This window comes from Canis lupus, chromosome 14 (assembly GCF_011100685.1).
Source record: "Canis lupus familiaris isolate Mischka breed German Shepherd chromosome 14, alternate assembly UU_Cfam_GSD_1.0, whole genome shotgun sequence".
In the NCBI taxonomy this organism is placed as follows: Eukaryota; Metazoa; Chordata; class Mammalia; order Carnivora; family Canidae; genus Canis; species Canis lupus.
In genome coordinates this window covers 19,951,824-19,972,003 of record NC_049235.1, presented here as the reverse complement: position 1 = coordinate 19,972,003, position 20,180 = coordinate 19,951,824, and the positions used below count along the sequence as shown (strand labels likewise).

The 20,180-nt window shown below is 33.8% G+C and overlaps 1 protein-coding gene across 5 annotated transcripts in view; it reads right to left on the bottom strand.

Moving 5' to 3' along the window:
* The window catches only part of CASD1 (CAS1 domain containing 1), a 48,981-nt gene that overhangs the window by 14,242 nt on the left and 14,559 nt on the right, over nt 1-20,180 (bottom strand). For all 5 annotated transcript variants that reach the window (XR_005369379.1, XM_038556838.1, XM_038556837.1 and 2 more), the window contains exons 4-11: nt 17,952-17,996; nt 16,858-16,920; nt 12,293-12,337; nt 11,735-11,858; nt 10,210-10,424; nt 8,174-8,596; nt 6,826-6,915; nt 894-1,013 (exon numbers count right to left, since the gene is read on the bottom strand). Coding sequence is in view for 4 of the 5 variants with exons in the window: in XM_038556838.1 (XP_038412766.1) it covers nt 894-1,013; nt 6,826-6,915; nt 8,174-8,596; nt 10,210-10,424; nt 11,735-11,858; nt 12,293-12,337; nt 16,858-16,920; nt 17,952-17,996 (1,125 nt within the window). In the remaining variant the exon portion in view is untranslated. The remainder of the gene's footprint in view (nt 1-893; nt 1,014-6,825; nt 6,916-8,173; nt 8,597-10,209; nt 10,425-11,734; nt 11,859-12,292; nt 12,338-16,857; nt 16,921-17,951; nt 17,997-20,180) is intronic.

The following is a 20,180-nucleotide window of genomic DNA, read 5'->3' as shown; positions in this document are numbered from 1 at the left end:
ACATTTATTTAAGACAAAAGTAATAAATGTACAAGTATATCTTACTAATCCTTAAAATTACATTTGTTCTACAATCACTGTAAAGAGTTGAATATAAAATATTTATGCATCATTATATTAACTAAATCCAAGCAAACCACCAGCCTGAGCTGTCCTCTGGCTACAAGTGCCATCTTGTTAAATGTGGGGAAAGAATCATAAGCCTCCTTCCTACGGCTACAGTTTATAAGCAGAGATTAGATTACTTCAACCAAAGGGTGTCCATTTCATCTGTTTGATGTTGATTTACCCCAGTTAGGATTAAATTGAGAGTTGTCATAGATACAAAATAATATTACTCAAATTAAAAAGTGTCTTTGGGACCCCTGAAACCGTCATTTCAGACAGTGTGATGTCATTCACAGAACACAGAATTTGAGCAGATTGATATCAGAGCTGTACCACTTACTATGTGACCACAGGCAAATTATTTAACCTCTCTAAGCCTCAGTGTTCTTTCTGTAAACATGAAGATCACAACTGTGGATTGTAATGAGGGATAAACATACTAATAATCAAAAAGTGCCCAGCACAAGGTAGAAACTTAATAAGTATTAATCTTCTTCTTAAAGAAAACATATTACAATAATCCTAGGTAACTGTACATTTCTACAAAACTGAAGTGAATTAGCAATGTTGTCCCTTGTGTACTAGTGCTTTTATTAGACACTCATCTAAATTACATTTTCTCTTCCCTCAGTAATAAATTATTTATCTCAAATTATTAACCACAGAACACAGAGATAACACAACTTTAGAGTGTAATTTCATAAATTCAAATTATCTGAGTCCTTATAATGACCATATTTATATTTCTGCACCAAAATGAAAAAGAAAACTGAATACATTCCTACCTGACAGACTCTATGAATTCCAAAGTCTCCTTTGATCCAAAAGTATGAGAAATGCCCGTACCCTGTCTGAAATAGGTATGCAGCAACTAGAACCCGGATATGCATATACACAGGCAAAAACTGTTGACAAAAATAAATAGGTAAAATATGTTGACACTAACTATACTTTGAGTTGTCATAACCAATACATTTAATCAAGACAATGGTCATTGTTACTTGTTGGCATGAGGTCAATAAAAAGATTTATTTTCAAAACTTAGGCAGCATAGCAAGAGTTAAAAAAAATGTAGACTTTGGAATCAGACCTCATTCAAATTTTGGTTCTGCCACTTACTAGCTAACTAAGTCTGAGTTTTCTAAACTGCAAAATAAAGTTCTTATGAGGAATGCAGGAGTTAATAAATGTGAAACACTCTGTACATTTCCTCCACTAAGAATTAATATATGATATCATAATTATTAGTCACCAGATATGATGAATACAAGGTAACTGCAGATTTCACATTTTCCCAATCAGAAGATGAAAAACATAACAAAAATCCCACATTTTTGGCCCCCTCAAATACACATTCTAGATTTGTAAATTGTCATATAACTACTTACAATATATAGTTATTTAGCAAAAATATATATAGTAAAAACATATGCAAACATAGCTTAGGAATATTATTTTCCTCCCACTTTTGATTTATAAAATAATTTTTTTATAAAACAATTTTATCCTACTCTCCCACATCAATGTTACATCGTGACCAAACCCTGAGAATCATTTACAATGGTTTTCCAGAGCATCCTAGCTTCACTCCAAAGTTAAATGAAATGTAACACATTTCTGATCCACATTTTATGGGAATCACTGGAAAACTGCCTCATTTATAAGTCCTAATTTTCATAACCCTGAACACTGCCATTCACTCTGTCCATCAGCCATTGGTCCATTACATGTATATTCACGATCTCCACAACACAACTTGTGCCCTGTTTTTTAAAATGATCTTTAAAAGCCTTATTCAGTGAAGTCCAACCCTTGCAATTATAAAACCATTCTTTCAGGGATAATTACTAAATCTATATAAAAATTTTTTTGGCTTCTATTTTATAGACTCATCTGATCACCTCTGTAATTATCCAGGACTGACACTGCTTATGGCTACTTCAGGTTAATGTGTCTTTCCCAAGTGATACTTTGCAGGAAAAAAACAATCAAGTAGACACCCTAAATAGATTTTATAAGTTCTTGAATGTATGCATCTTTTGTATATATCCTTGCATGCACCCTTGAACACATCTTTTCCTTTTCTGAGAAGATAAAAACCCCTGAATTTATAATAGATTATAAATCCTTCAATACTGCCTCCACTCTAGTTAAACTGTTAAGATTCTCTGTCTCCTAAATTGGTCCTTCCTGTGCCTCCTTGTCACATTTCCTTTGTTTATCTGTTTATTCTACCCCGGAATGTTGTTCTTGAGACCATATTTTGCTTATTCAAATCCTGTTCTTCTTTAGAGCACTGTTCAAAATTTCCTGTCTTTACTCTCAGATGAAAGTAATTTTTCCCTCTTTGATATTCTTAAAGCATGGACAATCTATCATAGTTTTTATTTATTATATAAATATTTTTATTTATTGCCCTTCATCATTAGTTCTTTTTAAATGTCTTATTAAATCAGAAATTTTCAATGAAGGTGTAACATACTAGAATCACAGTGATGATGAAGGTAGGATACGTCATATTAACCTCAGGATTTATCAAATCTAAGCCTCTTAACTTACTCTTGAAAACACTCTAAAATATTCCCTTCAAGTACCTAAACGCTTTTTTTTTAGAGTGTGGGGAAAGGTGGAGCACTGGGAGAGGGCGAGAAAGAATCTCCAGCAGGTTCCACACCCCACTGAGGACCCTGACACAGGGCTTGATCTCATAACCCTGAGACCATGACCTGAGCCAAAATCAAGAGCTGGATGTTTAACTGACTGAGCCACTGAGGTGCCCCCTTGAATACTTTTTAATAGCAGAAAACATACAAATTCCCAAGGCATTCCATTCCATTTTCAGATGATCATTCACTATCATAAAGTTCCTTTTCAAGAAAAGTTGAGAAGTTTAACTCTGCCTAAAAGCTACCAACTTCAGCTTTCAAGGACAGTGATATGCAATCAAAATAAAATAAGAGCCACATAGTACATTTTTAATATGGCTACCAGAATATTTAAAAAGCTAAAAGAATCAAGTGAAACTAATTTTAATTAATATAACATTATTTAACTGAATATATCCAAAATATTATCATTTCAACATGTAATAAGCATGTAGTAAAATATTTTATATTTTTTACACTAATTTTTTGAACTTAGTATGCATTTACCACAATGAATCATATTTAACTGGTATGTCTTTAATCTCAATCCCAACCAGCACATCTCAATTCCAACCAGCTATATTTCAAGTGCTCAACAGCCACATGGGGCTAGCGGCTTCCAAAATGAGGAGTCTAACTCTAGAGTCATTTGTACACACTTATCACTCTTTTATCTGATTGTTCCACAAGTATTTGACAGCTGTCAAACCTAGGCTAACTATTCCCAGTTACATTAACCATGTCCATAAAACATGCTTTGAAATCCCTTCAAGACTGGGGCTGGACCTACAGAGTTAAGACCTGGTTATTACATTTAAATAGAAAATACTATTCATTTAAATTAAACACTATCATAATAATCTGCCAAGTACCTGCCAATGTTGCATTATTACATGTAATACTTCTTCCAAGTTTTTATTTTAACATAATTTAAACCCACAGAAAAGTTGCAAGAATACTACAATGGACACCCATATACCATGCTGATCCATTTTAAAGAACGTGGCAGACTACATGACATCATTCCTAAATATTTTAGCAAGTGTCTTCTAAGAATAGTTTCTTATATGACCATTATGACCATATTATCATTATCATCCCCCAGATTTAATATGAAATAACAGAATCTATTGTACAATCTGTATTCAAATATCCCTGATTGTCCCAGTAACATCCTTTATGGTTTAAAAAAATTTTTTTTAGTAATTGTTTTAAAGATTTTATTTATTTATTCATGAGAGACACAGAGAGAGAGGCAGAGACACAGAGAGAGAGGCAGAGACACAGGCAGAGGGCAAAGCAGGCTCCCTCTGGGGAGCCCAATGCAGGATTTGGTCTAAGCCAAAGGCAGACGCTCAACCACTGAGCCACCCAGGTGCCCCTTTTACAACAATCTTGAATCAAAGATCATACATTGCACTTAGCTGTCATTCCTCTTTAGTCTCCTTTCATCCAAATTATTTTTCTTTTTATCTTTCATGAGTCAAGTATTACAACAAAACTTTAGTATTAAAATATATTTGGAATTCCAACTGAAATTATAATAGCTAGATGCTTCTGATTCTGGTCTTTTTCTAGTCCCACAAATTTTCCCTCAAGATCTTTTATTCAGATTGTTTTATGAAAGTTGCTTAAAAACTCCCAAAGGAGGGGATCCCTGGGTGGCTCAGCGGTTTGGCGCCTGTTTTCGGCCCAGGGCGTGATCCTGGAGACCCGGGATCGAGTCCCACATCAGGCTCCTTGCATGGAGCCTGCTTCTCCCTCTGCCTGTATCTCTGCCTCTCTGTGTCTCTTATGAATAAATAAATAAAATCTTAAAAAAAAAAAAACTCCCAAAGGGAAAAAAAAAACCCCACAGTAGAACACAAAATCATCTACTGCATAAACCCAACTCACTGTACTCTCCATATTAAATTCACAGTACTTTATCCATATTTTCTATAAATTATGTTTTAAAGTAATGTTTATACCAACAACTGCAATCTGCCAGACCATCCAGATTATTTTAATAATTCTCTGTAATTTTTTATAGTTTCTATTTTGGTATAGAAACATGGCACAACTAAAGTTTAACATATTTCACTCAAAATAAAAAACATTAAGATTAGATAATTAAAATAACCATGGCAGTTAAAATGTTTTTAATGAGGGTAATCCTTCAAATATCCAAGAATCAAGTCCCAAAAAACGTTATAACCCATTCTTATAATGCTTTGCCAATGTAGATACAGGTAATTTTTAACCACAAAATCCTATTATATAAAAGAACAGGAATATGTTAATTAATCATAACAAATGATCTGTTAATGAAAAGTATGTCCTTCCAGAACAGGGATTTTTTTTTAAATTGCAATTTAGGATATACTGGGATGTAGTCTAAGATATATTAGAATTAGAATGCTAGCTTAGCAAATGATTATAATAGAATGCCAAATTGCCTTCATCTTTTTATGATCCAAATTCTTTCTGGAACCAGTGAATTGAGGAACTTAATCTGCCATTAATTCTTTCTATCTGATTTTTTTAATAGGAGTATCACCCTTTAATATGTCAGCAATTAATTATGTCTCTAAGTGGCATTTTCTTAAAACAAAGCCATTTTTCCCTCTCAAATTAATCTAATCTTTATTCATATGTCAGAGAGATTTCTAGGATTCAATATTCATCTCTACTTACTTTTTAGAGAATCTGACAAATATATCCTCCAAATTCTGAACTGGGCTCATAAACTAAGTCTTACTTACTATCCTCATCTCTCCTTGCCTTGGATCTCTTCTATTGTCTGGGATCTTTTGTAACCACCTGAATGCACAAGGTCCCCTTCAGCTGCAGCATTACGAGAATTTCATTGCTGCCACATATATATGTATCATAGCCATATAATTTCCGTATAAATTATAAATTATACTTCATTCTTTTATCTGCTGCCCTTCAAACAAACCATCCATAAAATCACTGACAATTTTTGGAAATGATTAAAAGACTCAATGAAGAATAATACTATTTTCAAATTGTTAGAGATACCTGTTAAAGAAAAATTGTTAGAGAAAAAAACCTTAACTGCTGCTATGGAAATTTCAAAATATTTCTGTCTGGACAATACTTCCCTCCTATCTCAATTTATCATTGATTCAAATATTATTTACAGATGTGTGCCTTATGTAAGCAAAGGCAATAAAAAAACAGGTAGTTCCATAATTATGAATGAGTTTCTTAAATTTTTAAAACATGTTTTATAGAAATTAGTTTGTATCTTCACTGTAAAGCTTGCATGAAAAGCGGTTATTAGATACCTAAGTTCACCCTCAAAAGCTGACCTTAACTGCAATGTACCTGGAATATTACAACTGGGGATACATTTTTTCTACCCCTGACAAATCCAAGGTATTCTGAGACCATGAGAATTCCGACTTTTAATTCCTGGGAGAAGGAAAAAATGATTTTGTCCATGTACCGAAGGCAATAGATGAGCAAAGAAATGGTCCTCCAGTTCATGGAGGACGTAATATTTAGGAAAGAGGGCACATGGGTGGTACAATGGTCAATCCATTAGCACCGGAGTTCTGTAAATACTGAGGCAAGAGAAGGTCTAAGGTTTTAAACTATAAAGGAGTAAAAATAGTTGGCCAAACGTCCTAAAATGCAAGTAAGAACAGAATGTAAATATAATCATCTATTTTGATTTCTTTTGATAGTAACTTGCCTATTTGAAATCCTTTGCATCTATATAGTTTTTTCCTGAGTTTACATTAGCTGTCCTACAGGGTGGCATGAAATAATACCTAAGAGTATTAATAAGAGTATTATTTCTCTTAGGTTATCAGCTGTTTCTATAAATTAAAATTAAGGCAAGGTATGACAAATAAATTATTGCCTTAAAACTATATATTCTCAAAGAGTCAGGTGGTAGGAGAAGAATGGTTAAGGAATAAAGACTGGGTGGGAAATAAAATGGTTCTCTAAATGGTGGAGAATATAAAACACAAAAGAGGTGATGCCCTGAAAGCCCTGAAAGCAACAGTAAAGTCCCACCATTTCCTATGATTTCTGAACTTAAATTCAAAATACTTACTGTACTTGCTCCAGAGATATGATAAATCAGAATCACAAGTTGCATCCAGCCTTTCCATTCATCTGTTTGTTCTCTATTTAACACTTTAGTCTGTGGAAAGAACCAAAGTCTGTTTTAAAATTCATTATAAAAAAAATTCATTATAAAGCTATTATTAAGTAAATTTTTCTTATAGGATATAAAGCTAATGCTTCTGTCAAAAGAACCTTGGGGGGAAAAACAAAGATTGGCATTTGATTTGATAAAAGATATAATAAAGCTATTTAAGATATAACATGAATTTGAAAATTAATATAAATTAAGAGAGATTTTTTTTAAGTTTCTTTTCTTTTTCTTTTTTTAAATGTTTATTTATTTATGATAGTCACAGAGAGAGAGAGGCAGAGGCACAGGCAGAGGGAGAAGCAGGCTCCATGCACCGGGAGCCCGACGTGGGACTCGATCCCGGGTCTCCAGGATCGCGCCCTGGGCCAAAGGCAGGCGCCAAACCGCTGCGCCACCCAGGGATCCCCTAAGAGAGATTTTAAATATTTAAGTTGCTACCTATGGTTTTATATTAAGAGTACATTTAAACTATGACAGATATGTTTGTAAAGCTAAAAAATGGCATTTTATAATTAAAAAAAAATCTTAGAGTTTCAGTTAGAAAAGACCTTACAGTTCTCTTACACTTTATTGTGAAAAAAGGGTCTATTATTATAGTTTATTTTCCCAAGGATATTCTCACTGGAGATGAAAAAACTGATTAGTCATCCTCATATAAGAGTTATTTCTTACAGTAGAGTTTATGAATTCAAATAAATCATGCCTTATAAAGAAGTTACACTAACACTGTGAGCAATTAACAGTAATTCTAAAATAGTAAATTCAGAATATTGTAAGCAGTGCCCACATTATTATGTACATTCGAATTTGTATATATACAATCTCTGGCTGTTTAAATATACAAATACAAAATTTGCAATATAGGCATTTTTTAATTATGTTTTCACTTATTTTTTTAACCTTATATAGATAATAATATCTCATTTTTGCAGACCATTATAAAATCGGAAGTACCTCCACTTTCTCCATCCTTAAACAGACAAATAACACTAAGTTATGACATCTTTTCACAGATCATTATTTATCAACTTTCAATTATCTTCACGTGACTCTGAACTTTTTCCAAGCTGTTTCAAAAAGGCAACTGTTAAGAGTCCACCAGGCAAAGTACAACTACAATATCCCTTTGTCTTCTATATACATATTTGAATATTTTGGCATGAAAAATGATATTATTTATTTAATCCAGAGTTTATAGTGAGATATAAAGGATAACATGAGCTAAAAAGGAAACGACTCTTACCTCCTTAGTATTTTCATTGTAAAATACTCCCAAAACCAAGATGTAGATAATTGGAATAAAGAAAGTTGAATGTGTATAAAATTTGTTTTCCTTCATAAATAGATTCGCACGGTCACACATATAGAAATAAGCCATTATCAGGCCAAGTTTGCAGAAAGACTGTAAAAGTATTTCTAATGGAGACACAGGGGTATTGATAATATTTTTCTTTTCCTCTCCACTTTCCAAATCAGTACATGGCTTATTCTTCCGGTGAGCATTACGATGGATTACATAAAAAATTAAATATCCGATAATAGATAAAGTGAAAAAACAAGCAGCTAGCTTCTGGATGAGAGTAAGAGGAGGCCGAGGCTGACAACAGGAACCATCTACAGGCTTCAAAATCTTATTGCAATACACGTTCATAAGAATCATTGCACTCTGTGAACAAATCAAGTTATTTGGTTATTATCTTGTCAGTAATATATCTTGCATTAGATTTTCTCTTGTGAATACTACTGACTTTTCAGCACTGAAACCAAAATGCCTTTGTACTTTTTTGCTACCATTTCCCAAACACTCATGCAAATAATGATATTCCTTCAAGCTGTAATAGCCAGTTCAGGGTTTTTCAAACTTCCTGGACTATGATCCAAAATGAACGATTCATTTTGTAATGTGACCCAGAACACATATACAGCAAACAATATCTACCCTTACTATTTGGAATGCACACTAACATTTTTCTATTCTATTCTTTAAAAAAAATACTGATTTCATGGTTGCTAATGGGCCATGACCTTTGGTGAAAAAAATACGGACAGATGTCAAAGCCCAAAGAATTCTAATTAGCAGACTTTCAACACAGAAGATACCAAGGATACTTAAGATAGAGTCCTAGTCTTTAGGTATTTTAAAAAAAAAAAGATGTAAAATTATGTCTGCCAAAAAAATCACTAATTCTTAGCTAACAATATTTGTGATTCGCTTTTCATTTGGTTTACAGTTTATGGACCACTTACGGGTCTAAAGTTTTAAGATTTCCAATGTCAAATAAAATGTGGACTCTTCAACATGGTTTCAGTATAATAAAAATCTTCTAGACAAGCTGCCAAGATTGTCTAGTTGAAAATTCAGTCAAATCTAGTTTTATAAAAATTTTATAGTTTAGGGAATTTTGGAACTCTAAAATGATTACTTAAGCCTAAGCATTCAAAATACTCAACTATTTAGAAAATCTCATCCTTTTAGCCCTGTGACTTCAGGAAGTTCTGTATCTGGCACTCTTGAAGATACTAGCCTACAAACTCCAACCTAGCTTCTTAAACAGTTCCGGGGGGTGTCCAAAAAGCCCCTTAAAGCATATGGAGAACCATGTGTGTGTTTATGCAAACATGCATTTTTCTACATGTCAGGAACAGAATCATTGCCTTTTACTGAATATTTATAGAGGTTATGTGCTCTTCAAAAAGATTAAGAATCACTGCTTTATAAGAAAACATTAACTACATAATATCTATTCTACTGTGTGTGAAAAGTTACAACTATGCAGTTCTCTTTATTTAACCTAAAATCCCTTTCCATCCATCTATCTGGATTTGTGCAGTAACTACTACATACCTTGAATAATACTTAGGGTATAAGGACTATAAGGAAATAATAAAAATGATCCTACATATGTTAAAAATGTGCTCTTCACAGAAGCTTAATGTTATAAATTTAAGGTTTAAGGCAAAGAGAACATAAAGTAATAGTTTTTAAACATGAGTGTGCTGAGAACGTATAAGCTTCTTAGGAGATAAGGTATATTAATAGTGATTAGCACTCAATAAATGAAGCTTCATTTCCTCCCTTCCATAACCTCTTTCCCTCTTTTATATTCAGCGAGGAGATGGAAAGCAAAATTATTTATAGATATATGCTTAGACAGAATAACTACAAGTAATTAAGACTGGAATAAAATAAATAATTTGTTAACCATATTATAGTGATGTATAGCTATAACCAATAAGATATTATAGTTTCTATATTCTGACAAATACAAGAATTCTTACAGTTTCTCTGCTTGATTCAGGGAGATGTAAGCCATCCAAAGATTCCATGATGGTTTCTTGAGCAATTAATTTGGAAACACTAAACATCTTAACATTTGATTTAGAATTTCTGGTGCTACTATTCAAAATACTGACTGCAGCTTCATTGTAGGCATCTATCTTCTCGTTAGTGATCATTTTCCTATTTTCACTTAATAGATCTTCATAAACAGGATCTGCACATGAAACACATATTTTTTAAAACACATTTAAAAAGTCCCTATCAGTAGAAATTGCGATCATGCAAGTTAGTTGATTGCATTTCATATTTTGTTGTTACGGTTCCAATGCTTTGAATCAGTATCTCCTTCAAATTTAAAGAACTTTTATCCCTTTTTTTCCTCTTACATACACAGCTTTAAGGAAACATTTTTATGTTCTAGTATGTATTAAGAGTTTAAAATTTGGGGATATTGAGTTCTACTGGGCAATGGGAATTTAAAACTGGATTGGGGAAGAATGCCTAATTAAGAGTAGCAGTCAATCTTTTCTTTTCTACTGTCACTGCTTTCTTGACATAGTTAGGAAGTAATATTATTGAGGATCAAGGTCCCTTATCACTTACCATAAATAATTTAGTTTTTTCTCATTTTAGTAAGAAAAAGGTTAACAATGAGTCTGTAAATAATATACGGAACAGATTATCACCACTCTGTTGTTCCATTCAACTTGACATTCAATTTGGAAATAATCATAAGAATTTCTAACAAGCAGGTTGAGTTGCTAAAATATCCAAGGCGATATCATATTATGCTAGGCATTAAATAATGGACATTTAATAAACTCCTGAAATGACTTGATCTAATGTCAACTTTCTCTTAAAGAATTTCATTACCAAGTATAAGCTAGATGGTATGATAGAAATATATTGTTAATTCCAAAGTACATTTACTTCCAATAGGTCTAATGTTATGAAACAGACTTAATAATTTTATATTTCCCCAATTACAATAAATATATTTTGTAAGAAATAAAAAGAAAAAAGAGCTAAACATCTCATTTGCCTTTGAGAACTTATTCTCTTTGTTATATTCTGCAGCCTTTTTGTATGCGGAGGCTCCTTAAGGGATTTTTTTTTTTTAAGATTTTATTTATATATTCATGAGAGACACACAGAGAGAGGCAGAGACATAGGCAGAGAGAGAAGCAGGCTCCTCACAGGAAGCCTGAGGTGGGACTTGATCCTGGACCCTGGGATCATGCCCTGAGCCAAATGCAGACGCTCAACCACTGAGCCACCCAGGCGTCCCGACCTTGAGGGATATTCTTATTTATTATTTATTTTTATTTATTTTATTTATTAGTCTGTCCACTCCTAAAGTTCAAAAAAGGAAAGCAAATAACTCAAATTTATTCTAATTTTACAAACCGTATTTCAAGATTTATTTTCATAAAGGAGTAATTTTGCTTCTTGAAACAGGAAACAATAAAAACTCATCCCTCAGAATATATACAAAATGACATTTGTTCATTACTCATTCCTTACCTTGTAAGACCCAATAAACATCACTAGTCTTTGCCAGTTTTTCTAAAAGTGGGGCTATGGAGGTAATGTTCATTTTATATTGGGAAAGCGCTTCGTTGCTACCATTGTGAATCTTGATAGACCACTAAGAAGTAAAAATTAGGCATTAATTCAGTATTTATCACAGAAAAATTATAATTTGCTCTATTGTAGCAGACGTTATTATTTTAAGATAATTCCCATTTTTATTCAACATTAGAATAAAAATTAGTCAAATTATTTCATGAAATCTATGAAGGCAATTAGAAAAAGCTAATGTAAAATTAGACACTCAATGTATAACATTGAGTTAAAAGAATGTAATTTTAGATATAAAATAATATTGACATTTAACACCAAGTTTACGAAGTTCACTCAGATTTCTTCATGAAAATTCATCAGCCTCATTAATTATAATAGAAATGGGAATTGAAATATAAGTACAATCAAGAATTCTATTTAACATAAGTTAACTGTTTCTTAGCATGTCCTTAAGTATGAAACAAAAATCATTATGTAAGAATACAGATAATAACTTACTGTGGCAGCTCCTGCTACAATCACATGGGGTTTTGCAACAGAATCCTAAATAAAGAAAAATCTTTATAATAGTGTTCTATCCAGTTAAGGGAATTAATATAAGTGACATGACTTACTTTTTGCCTTAAATTTAAGTTTTTTCTTCTAAATGCATTTTAATTTTATAGAGTTTCTTACTGGATTCTTGTTATAACTAGATGGAACATCCAGTACCTAAAGCCTTATATGGTTATGTGGTTAACAGGATGCCATGAAGCTGGTATGTTTAATTCTTTGATGTTCTTAAAAAAAAAGAAAAAAAAAAGAAAACACATCACTAAAATCTAATATGGCCTAATATTGTTCTGAATTCTGAGTAAACTGTTTAGAGTAAAGCTCAAGCATATTATTTCAGTAAATTAAAAAATATTCAGGGAAACCTAGAGGGTACATGGTATAAATGTTAAATAAAATACAAAGAATGTCATCTTTGAGAAAGCAAAATCCAGTATTATTATAGACTACACTGTCCAAACAAAACAAAACAAAATGAAACAAAAAAACCCCAGAGGAAATTTGGTAGAAATCCTCACCAAATGCAAATTGTACTATTACTAATACCACCAAATATATAGTACTTAGTAATTTATTAAATTATCTTAAATTAGCTCATTTTAATATAGATTCTTGCCACTTGTGACACAGGCAAGAAGATATTATACATCCTTATAAAATTAAGCATACAGACTCAGAAAAGTTTATAGGGTATTGCCGAGGCCTGTTTCGGGACAAAGCCAGAACTTAAGCCTTATGACCCCTGAAGTGTACTTTCCACAACATCAAAGACCTGATATTATAATCATGTCCATAAGGAACAATTAAAAATAAGCAAGAAATCTGATTAGGAAAAAATCTGACTCATCTATAAAAATGACAGATATTGTCTCATTATAAAAGTAATATGTGCTAGTATAGAAGATTATGAAAGTGAAGAAAAAGAATAACAATAATTTCCTTCATAGATATTCTCATTTTCAGTCTAGCATGCTTCATTTTACACTGTTATTTTAGTGAAACTTTTTCTTCATCTCTAGGTGGCACCTTTTCTCATTCTTCACACTGGTTATCCCAAGACTTATTTCCCTTCTATAGGTCCCTCTTGTCTTCCTTCTCACTTTCAATATAACCTTTAATTCTCAAACTTCATAGAGAAAACAGAGTTTACATGGCTTGTGTGCTCTAGCCTTCCTTCTTCCATCTTTACCACCTCATCCAGCCTATCTTCCTTAAGTCACAGAGTCAAGAACTATCTCCCTACTCCTCTTAGTAGCTAATACTTACTCTGTGTTTCTGCTGCCTCACTCTACATCCAGGGCTATACCCATGAATAACTGATCTCCAACTCTCATTAATCTTGTCTTCATGCTCTAGCCTCCTTCCTTACCCCATCTATAAAATGTTAAATCATCTTTATCCTCAAAAAAGTGTTCCTTCGATCCTGCCTCACTCTCAAATCCTTCCCTCTCACACTGTTAGCCAACAGGTTACCTGGAAGAGCATTTTGCCCTCGCTATGATAATTTCCTTTATCTTTCACTTATCCCTCAATTGATTGTGTTTGGATTTGGGGCTTCACGTTCCCATGAAGGAACTCTGGATCCCCCACACTGTTAGCTTAATTCTACCCTGTCTAGTTCCTAAAGTGATACTTCTGATTGTCTACTTTTTAAAGACACTTTCCTCCTCTGTGTGCTACATTAGTTATTCTCCTGCTTTTCCTCTTCCCCCTTTTGCTGCCCCTTCTCAAGTTTTTTTTTTATTGTTCCATTACTGAGCCTTCTTCTCTTAGTCTCTAAACTCTTTGCCTATTCAATATCTTCTATTCCAGTAACTTCACATATCACTTCACACCATACCCAGATTCTCCAAATCCCACCTGAGAGGCCCTGACTTCTTCATGACTACTACTCATCTACAGAATTAAGTCTAAATTGTTGGTTTCTTCACAGTTTAGCCTAATTTTCCACGACTACCCCACTATATGTTATCATTCTCTTTTTAAACCTTTCAGAGGTTCTCATTACCCTCAAGATAAATTCAATCCAATATTCTTACTTTTAGTAAATAAACTGCGATGTATTTAGAAGTAACATAAAAATGGATGGATAGATGGATGGATGGATGGATGGATAGATAGATAGATAGAGCAAATCTGTACCATACCAAAGAGAGCTTAGGATACTATTCATAATCTAGTATCTGCTTACCTCACCTCTTATCAACTCTCTCCCCAAATGAGGCACATGGAGTTAACAGCCAAAACCAAACATAATTAAAGAAGCACTTTGAATTCAAGCTCCAGCCACACTAAAACTGCTGGTAAGATTCCCTGAATGGGCTATGCTCTATCTTCAGTATCTTTGCATATGCTATTTCCTGTGCATGAAACAACCCTCCTTTCTCATACCAGGCCCTCACCCTTAAGATCACTTTATCTCAAAACTAGTTTTGAAAACTTACAGTTAGTGTCTACTCTCTAATCTTGCTATACCACCCTATCCTTCCCCCCAATTTTGGTACTCGTCATCTTACTTTCTTAATTAATTAATCTGCTACTCATCTGGAAGTTCTTTGAGGAGAGGAACTCAATTAAGTTAACCAGAGTATCAGCAGTTTTTAGACTAGTACCTAGAAAATGGCAGGTGATTAATAAATATCTGTTGAATCACAGTAGAGTTGTCTAATTCAATGTTGTTTTTATGCCTGTAGGCTTCAATAATACTATTTCAGTTCATGAGTTTATCTTTTTAAGCCCACAGTTCTTCTGGAAATATTACCTCCTCTGTAAAGCTCGCTTAAACCATCACCTAACCAAGCCCCATGCTAGGTGCCTCTATCCATGGTGCTTTTATAGTCTTTTGTGCTCATTCTGTAGTTACTCTTCATATTACCATCTTATTATTCATCAGAAAGTCACTATCTACTAGATATTACAAATTTTTTGAGGTTTGAGACTGAGGTTAATTTCTAGCCACACTCCTAATACCCAGTATAAAGCTAGCAATATTACATAAAAATCATAAAAATATGGATCATTGTATCTCTGGATCTAGCAGCTTACTACGAAAACAGTCAAAAATAAATACATAACTACATGTATACATACTTACTCTTTATTTTTTTAAGATTTTATTTATTTATTGGGGGAGGGGGGAGCAGAGGAGAAGCAGGCTCCAAGCAGGGAGCCTGACGTGGGACTCAATCCCAGGTCTCCAGGATAGCGCCCTGAAGGTGGCGCTAAACCGCTGAGCCACCGGGGCTGCCCATATACTTACCCTTTAAATACATCAATCAACTATTCAATCTTAGGTAATGACACGGCCATCTCCCTAAATAAGTTGAATCTTTCCTTTCTCCTAATAGTCATATGGAATTTTACAACAGAAGCTAAGCTCCAAAAACTAGTTTTAGCAAATTATAAGAACCGAAAATCTGGATATGCAATATATCTCCAGGTAAGTAAATAATAAAGGTCTTCTGTGATTTTGCAGGACCTGTAAATTATGCTACACTGATGTTTATTTAACTGTGAATTTCTACTACCTTAATGGATACACTTTCAGGTCCAGCACAAATATAAAACATATGTTTAAATCATTTGAAATACACATGTAACATTATTCTACACTTCTGCAATGAACATAACAAAAACAAAATACAATTACGTGAGACTGCAATTTTCCAGAAAGTTGAATTCCAGAAGTTGTCTACATTGTTTTTTGAAAACTTAAACACATTTTGTCAAAGAAACAAAATTAGAAATGTTGACTATAGAAGCTTATTTGGTGTATGAAGTGGTTGAGTACTAAACATGTAATGTGAAAAGAAGCAAAGAAAAATACCGTTGTGGCACAAGTATTTAAAAAAACAAAATAAACAAAATTGAATATTGTTTTATCCATCCTGAATGCAAACACCTCTAGGAAAGAATAGAGGTTTAATTAAAGGACAGACCAAGAGCTATATGGAGACTACTATGGAGATTCTAGAATAGACTTGTGAGGACTTAGGGGTTTTCAAGGTTAATAGCATGCTAGTCCTTATATCTAATTTATCTCCGAACATTACAAGCCAAAATACACCAGGCTTGACTTTTCGGTCCCAAATGTAATGAATAAAGGGAAGAAAACAGGCTATTTAACAACAAAAAAGGTTTCTTAAGAAGTTGGGCATGAGTCTGAAGGACAACATGGGAAAACACTCAAAATAATGTATGTTGTACTAGGAAGATGACTTGGGTTTGAATTAACTGGGCTACAGCAGTAACAGAAAATTCTGTCTGGAAAGCATGCTATAAACATAACTGCTGTAGGGTCAGAGTGGTGGCAGCAAAGGTACTGGATCAAAACTCCCTCTTCTCAGTAAAGTGACAGGTTCAATCCAGCACAATTCAGTCACTATTAAGAAGGTTGGCATAAAGTACAGAAGAGTGGGGCAGGTGAGTAAGTGAGAAAAACAATGCATGTTCATGAGCTTTTTAAGTTTGGTTGCTTAAAACCAGAAAGGCCTATATTTTCAAATACAGACCTCCGTCCACACTTTGATACACTGTTTCATGGAACCATTAACTTCTGGATGCCACAAAAAATCCTAAAAAAAGAAACATAAGAAAATCAAACGTCAAAGAAACTTCTATCTGCCATTCAAAATAAACACACACACACACACACAAATAAAAATAAACACAAAGCTCTGTCTTACAGAGGACCTAGAGCACATCACCACTTGTCTGCAACATCTCCACTCCTATCTCAGATACTTCTGCTTGTATCCTCTTCTGCTTTCCTCTAAATTACTCTCTGTAGTAATCTTTTAAAAATTTAAATCTGATCTTGCCACATTCTTGCTTAAATATTCAAGGACTTTCTATGGCCCTCAGAATAAATTCCAAAGTCCTTAACACTACTAAAGAGGTATAGGATCTGGCCTCTACCAAGACATTCTTCTGCCTTTTCTCCTGCCACTTTCTCCCTCACTCTAAGTACCCTCTTGGTTCTTGTTCAGCTCCTGGAATGTTCTATGTGCTTCTTTTTCTCCAGGACTTTGCACATGCTGTTCTGTCTACAATGCTCATAAAACTCTTCCACTGAGCCTAACTTGCTCCTGCTGACCCTTGAAGCTTCAGTTGAAATATTTCTTCCTCAAGGAGGAAACTATTTTTAATTCCTTGTTTTGTACATTCCTAATGCTCCACTTTTTCCTTTTTACCATCCTTATTCCACATTTAATGTATGTAGAGAACTATAATGACTCGCAAAATCCACTAGGTCTAGGACATCTTTGTCTTGATCCCCACTGTATTCTGAGTATCTAGAAGTCACTGCAACTAGGAATTCAGAAAATTCACATGTATTCTCTTATGAATATTAATCCTGAACACCTACTAGTTTCAAATTAACATAAAGATTATTTTTTTTCTGGACTAAAAAAAATGAGACCAAATTCTCCGTTTTACTACACAAAACAGTGCAAACATTTATTCAATCATTTGAACTATTCTTACCTATTCTAAATACACTGAAATATATCTAGTATACACAAAGCATTAGCTGACCTACAAATAAATTAGCCAACGAATATAGTTCCAACACAACATTTAGCTTACTATTACATGAACTTACCACTTTAACTGATGCAATCTTGTCTTCAAAAGGAATGTTTCCATGCTGTCATTAAAAAAAGAGAGAACAGACAAATATTAATGTATAAATTAATTTTATGTCAATAATTCTCCCTTTAGCTGCTTTTGTTGATTTATTTATGCTCCACACCTCAATTGTCTACATTCAACCTGAAGGGAAAAAGACCTGCATAGAATACCAAAAAATAAGTGATACTACATTGTTAATATGTGATTTTTAATATCTAAGATATAGTTCAACGATAAAACCTCAACTTCAAACAAGCAGATATGTAAACATGCCTACAGAAATTATCTTTTTGCCAAGGTTCCCACACTCCACTTTAGTCCTAGTATCATTATCTATAGCAGGGATGGATTGCTCCTCTGCAATTCCTGAGTCCTGGTCCTCCTAACCCCTCACCCCCACCCCAACCTGGCCCTCACTATTAGACAGAAGCACATAACTAGTTCTGGCCAATGTTACATATTTAAAAGTGATGTGGGTCACCTCCCACTTCCCAGGGCAATTTTCTAGTCTCTGGCTTCACCTAATGCCAGACTGCAGAAGGAGAATGTTCCAAATGATACAACTAGAAGATGGTATAAATTCCAACAAACAGGAATCCCTGAATAGCCACATAGAGCAAAGCCTCTTGCCAGTCCACCTACAACATGCAGCACTATGTGAGGAAAAAACTTGTTAAGATTGTAGAGTGGTTTGTTGCTGCAGCAACATCGAGTCCGTGCTCACCAGCATACTAGTTACCAGTCCTGTCTGAACAGGAGTGCACATATATATGCCTCTAGGTTATTTTGAGTTTCGCTTTGAAACCGTACATATGTGGTCCAGCTGAAGGAAAAAACAAAGTTTGGAGACAACCTCTTGTAACCAAGTGTTCCATATAAAGAATAGAAATCCTTTCAGAGTTAAAAATCAAGGCTGGGGGGTGGGGGGTGGAGGTGGTCAAATAAAGAAGCTAATTCTCTTCCTAAAACCAAGGTTGAAATGTCTTCATTAATTTAACCAAACAGTATTTATATTTATATCTCTGAAACAAGCCTTGCTTTAATCAGCAGGCTAACTTTTAAAATTCAAGCATCATTTCCTAAAAGGACTCTTGGGACCAATACTACCTTAAGGTGTGTTCTATGGAAAAAGTTTCCTTTGGTCAAATAAATCTTGGAAATACTGGGTCAAACAAAATCACACATGTGTTTCTTCCTCCTATCCCATCCCAATCTCCTTAAGATTCTTCTTCAGAGAAATAATGCATCATGAACTTTTTGCTCCTTTTGCATAGCTCAGTTAATTCAACTCAATCTCTCTCTTTTCTTTTACCATTTTACTTATTTTTTTAAAGATTTTATTTATTTATTTATTCATTCATTCACTCATTCATTCATTCATTTATTCATTTGACAGAGCAGGGGAGAAGCAGGCAGAGGGAGAGCTAGAGGGAGAAGCAGGCTCCCCACTGAGCAGGAAGCCCAGTGCAGGGCTCCATCTCAGGACCCTGGATCATGACCTGAGCAAAAGGCAGACACTTAACCGACTGAGCCACCCAGACACTCTTTCTTTACACCATTTTAATGTAACATTTGATATATATAAAAGAATATGTCACATATGTAAGTCACAAAGCACAGTAAAAATAAATAAGTGCTCAAGTCCATGGCACAAATCAGAGCACTACCAACACAGTGACCTGTATGGACCTCTCCTTAATTCCTTGCTTCACCCAAAGGAAAAGCTACATTGAATTTTTTTTTATATTTTGTTTTCTCTTTTATTATATAGTTTCGTCACATGCGTATGCATCCTTAAATGTTACATTGTTTCATGTAATTGGCTTTCTCTCCAACTTTCAATTTTGAAAAATGTCAAACTTAAAAAAAAAAGAAAAGAAAAATGTCAAACTTAGAGCAAAACTGACAAAATTATGAGCACCCCAACCACCCTTTATCAATTGTTTATGTTTTCTACACTAGTTTTTTTGTCTCTCTCTGCACAGACATACACAGTTTTTCCTTTACTGAACCATATGAAAGTAAGCTGCAGACATAACACTTCACCCTTAAACACACAAAGCAAGTATTTCCTAAGAACATAAACATTCTCTTACATAACTGCAATACTATAATCCCACCTAAGAAATGACATTAATAAAACATTAATCTAATATACAGTCTTTGTTCAAATTTCCCTCATTTCCTAATAACATCCTCC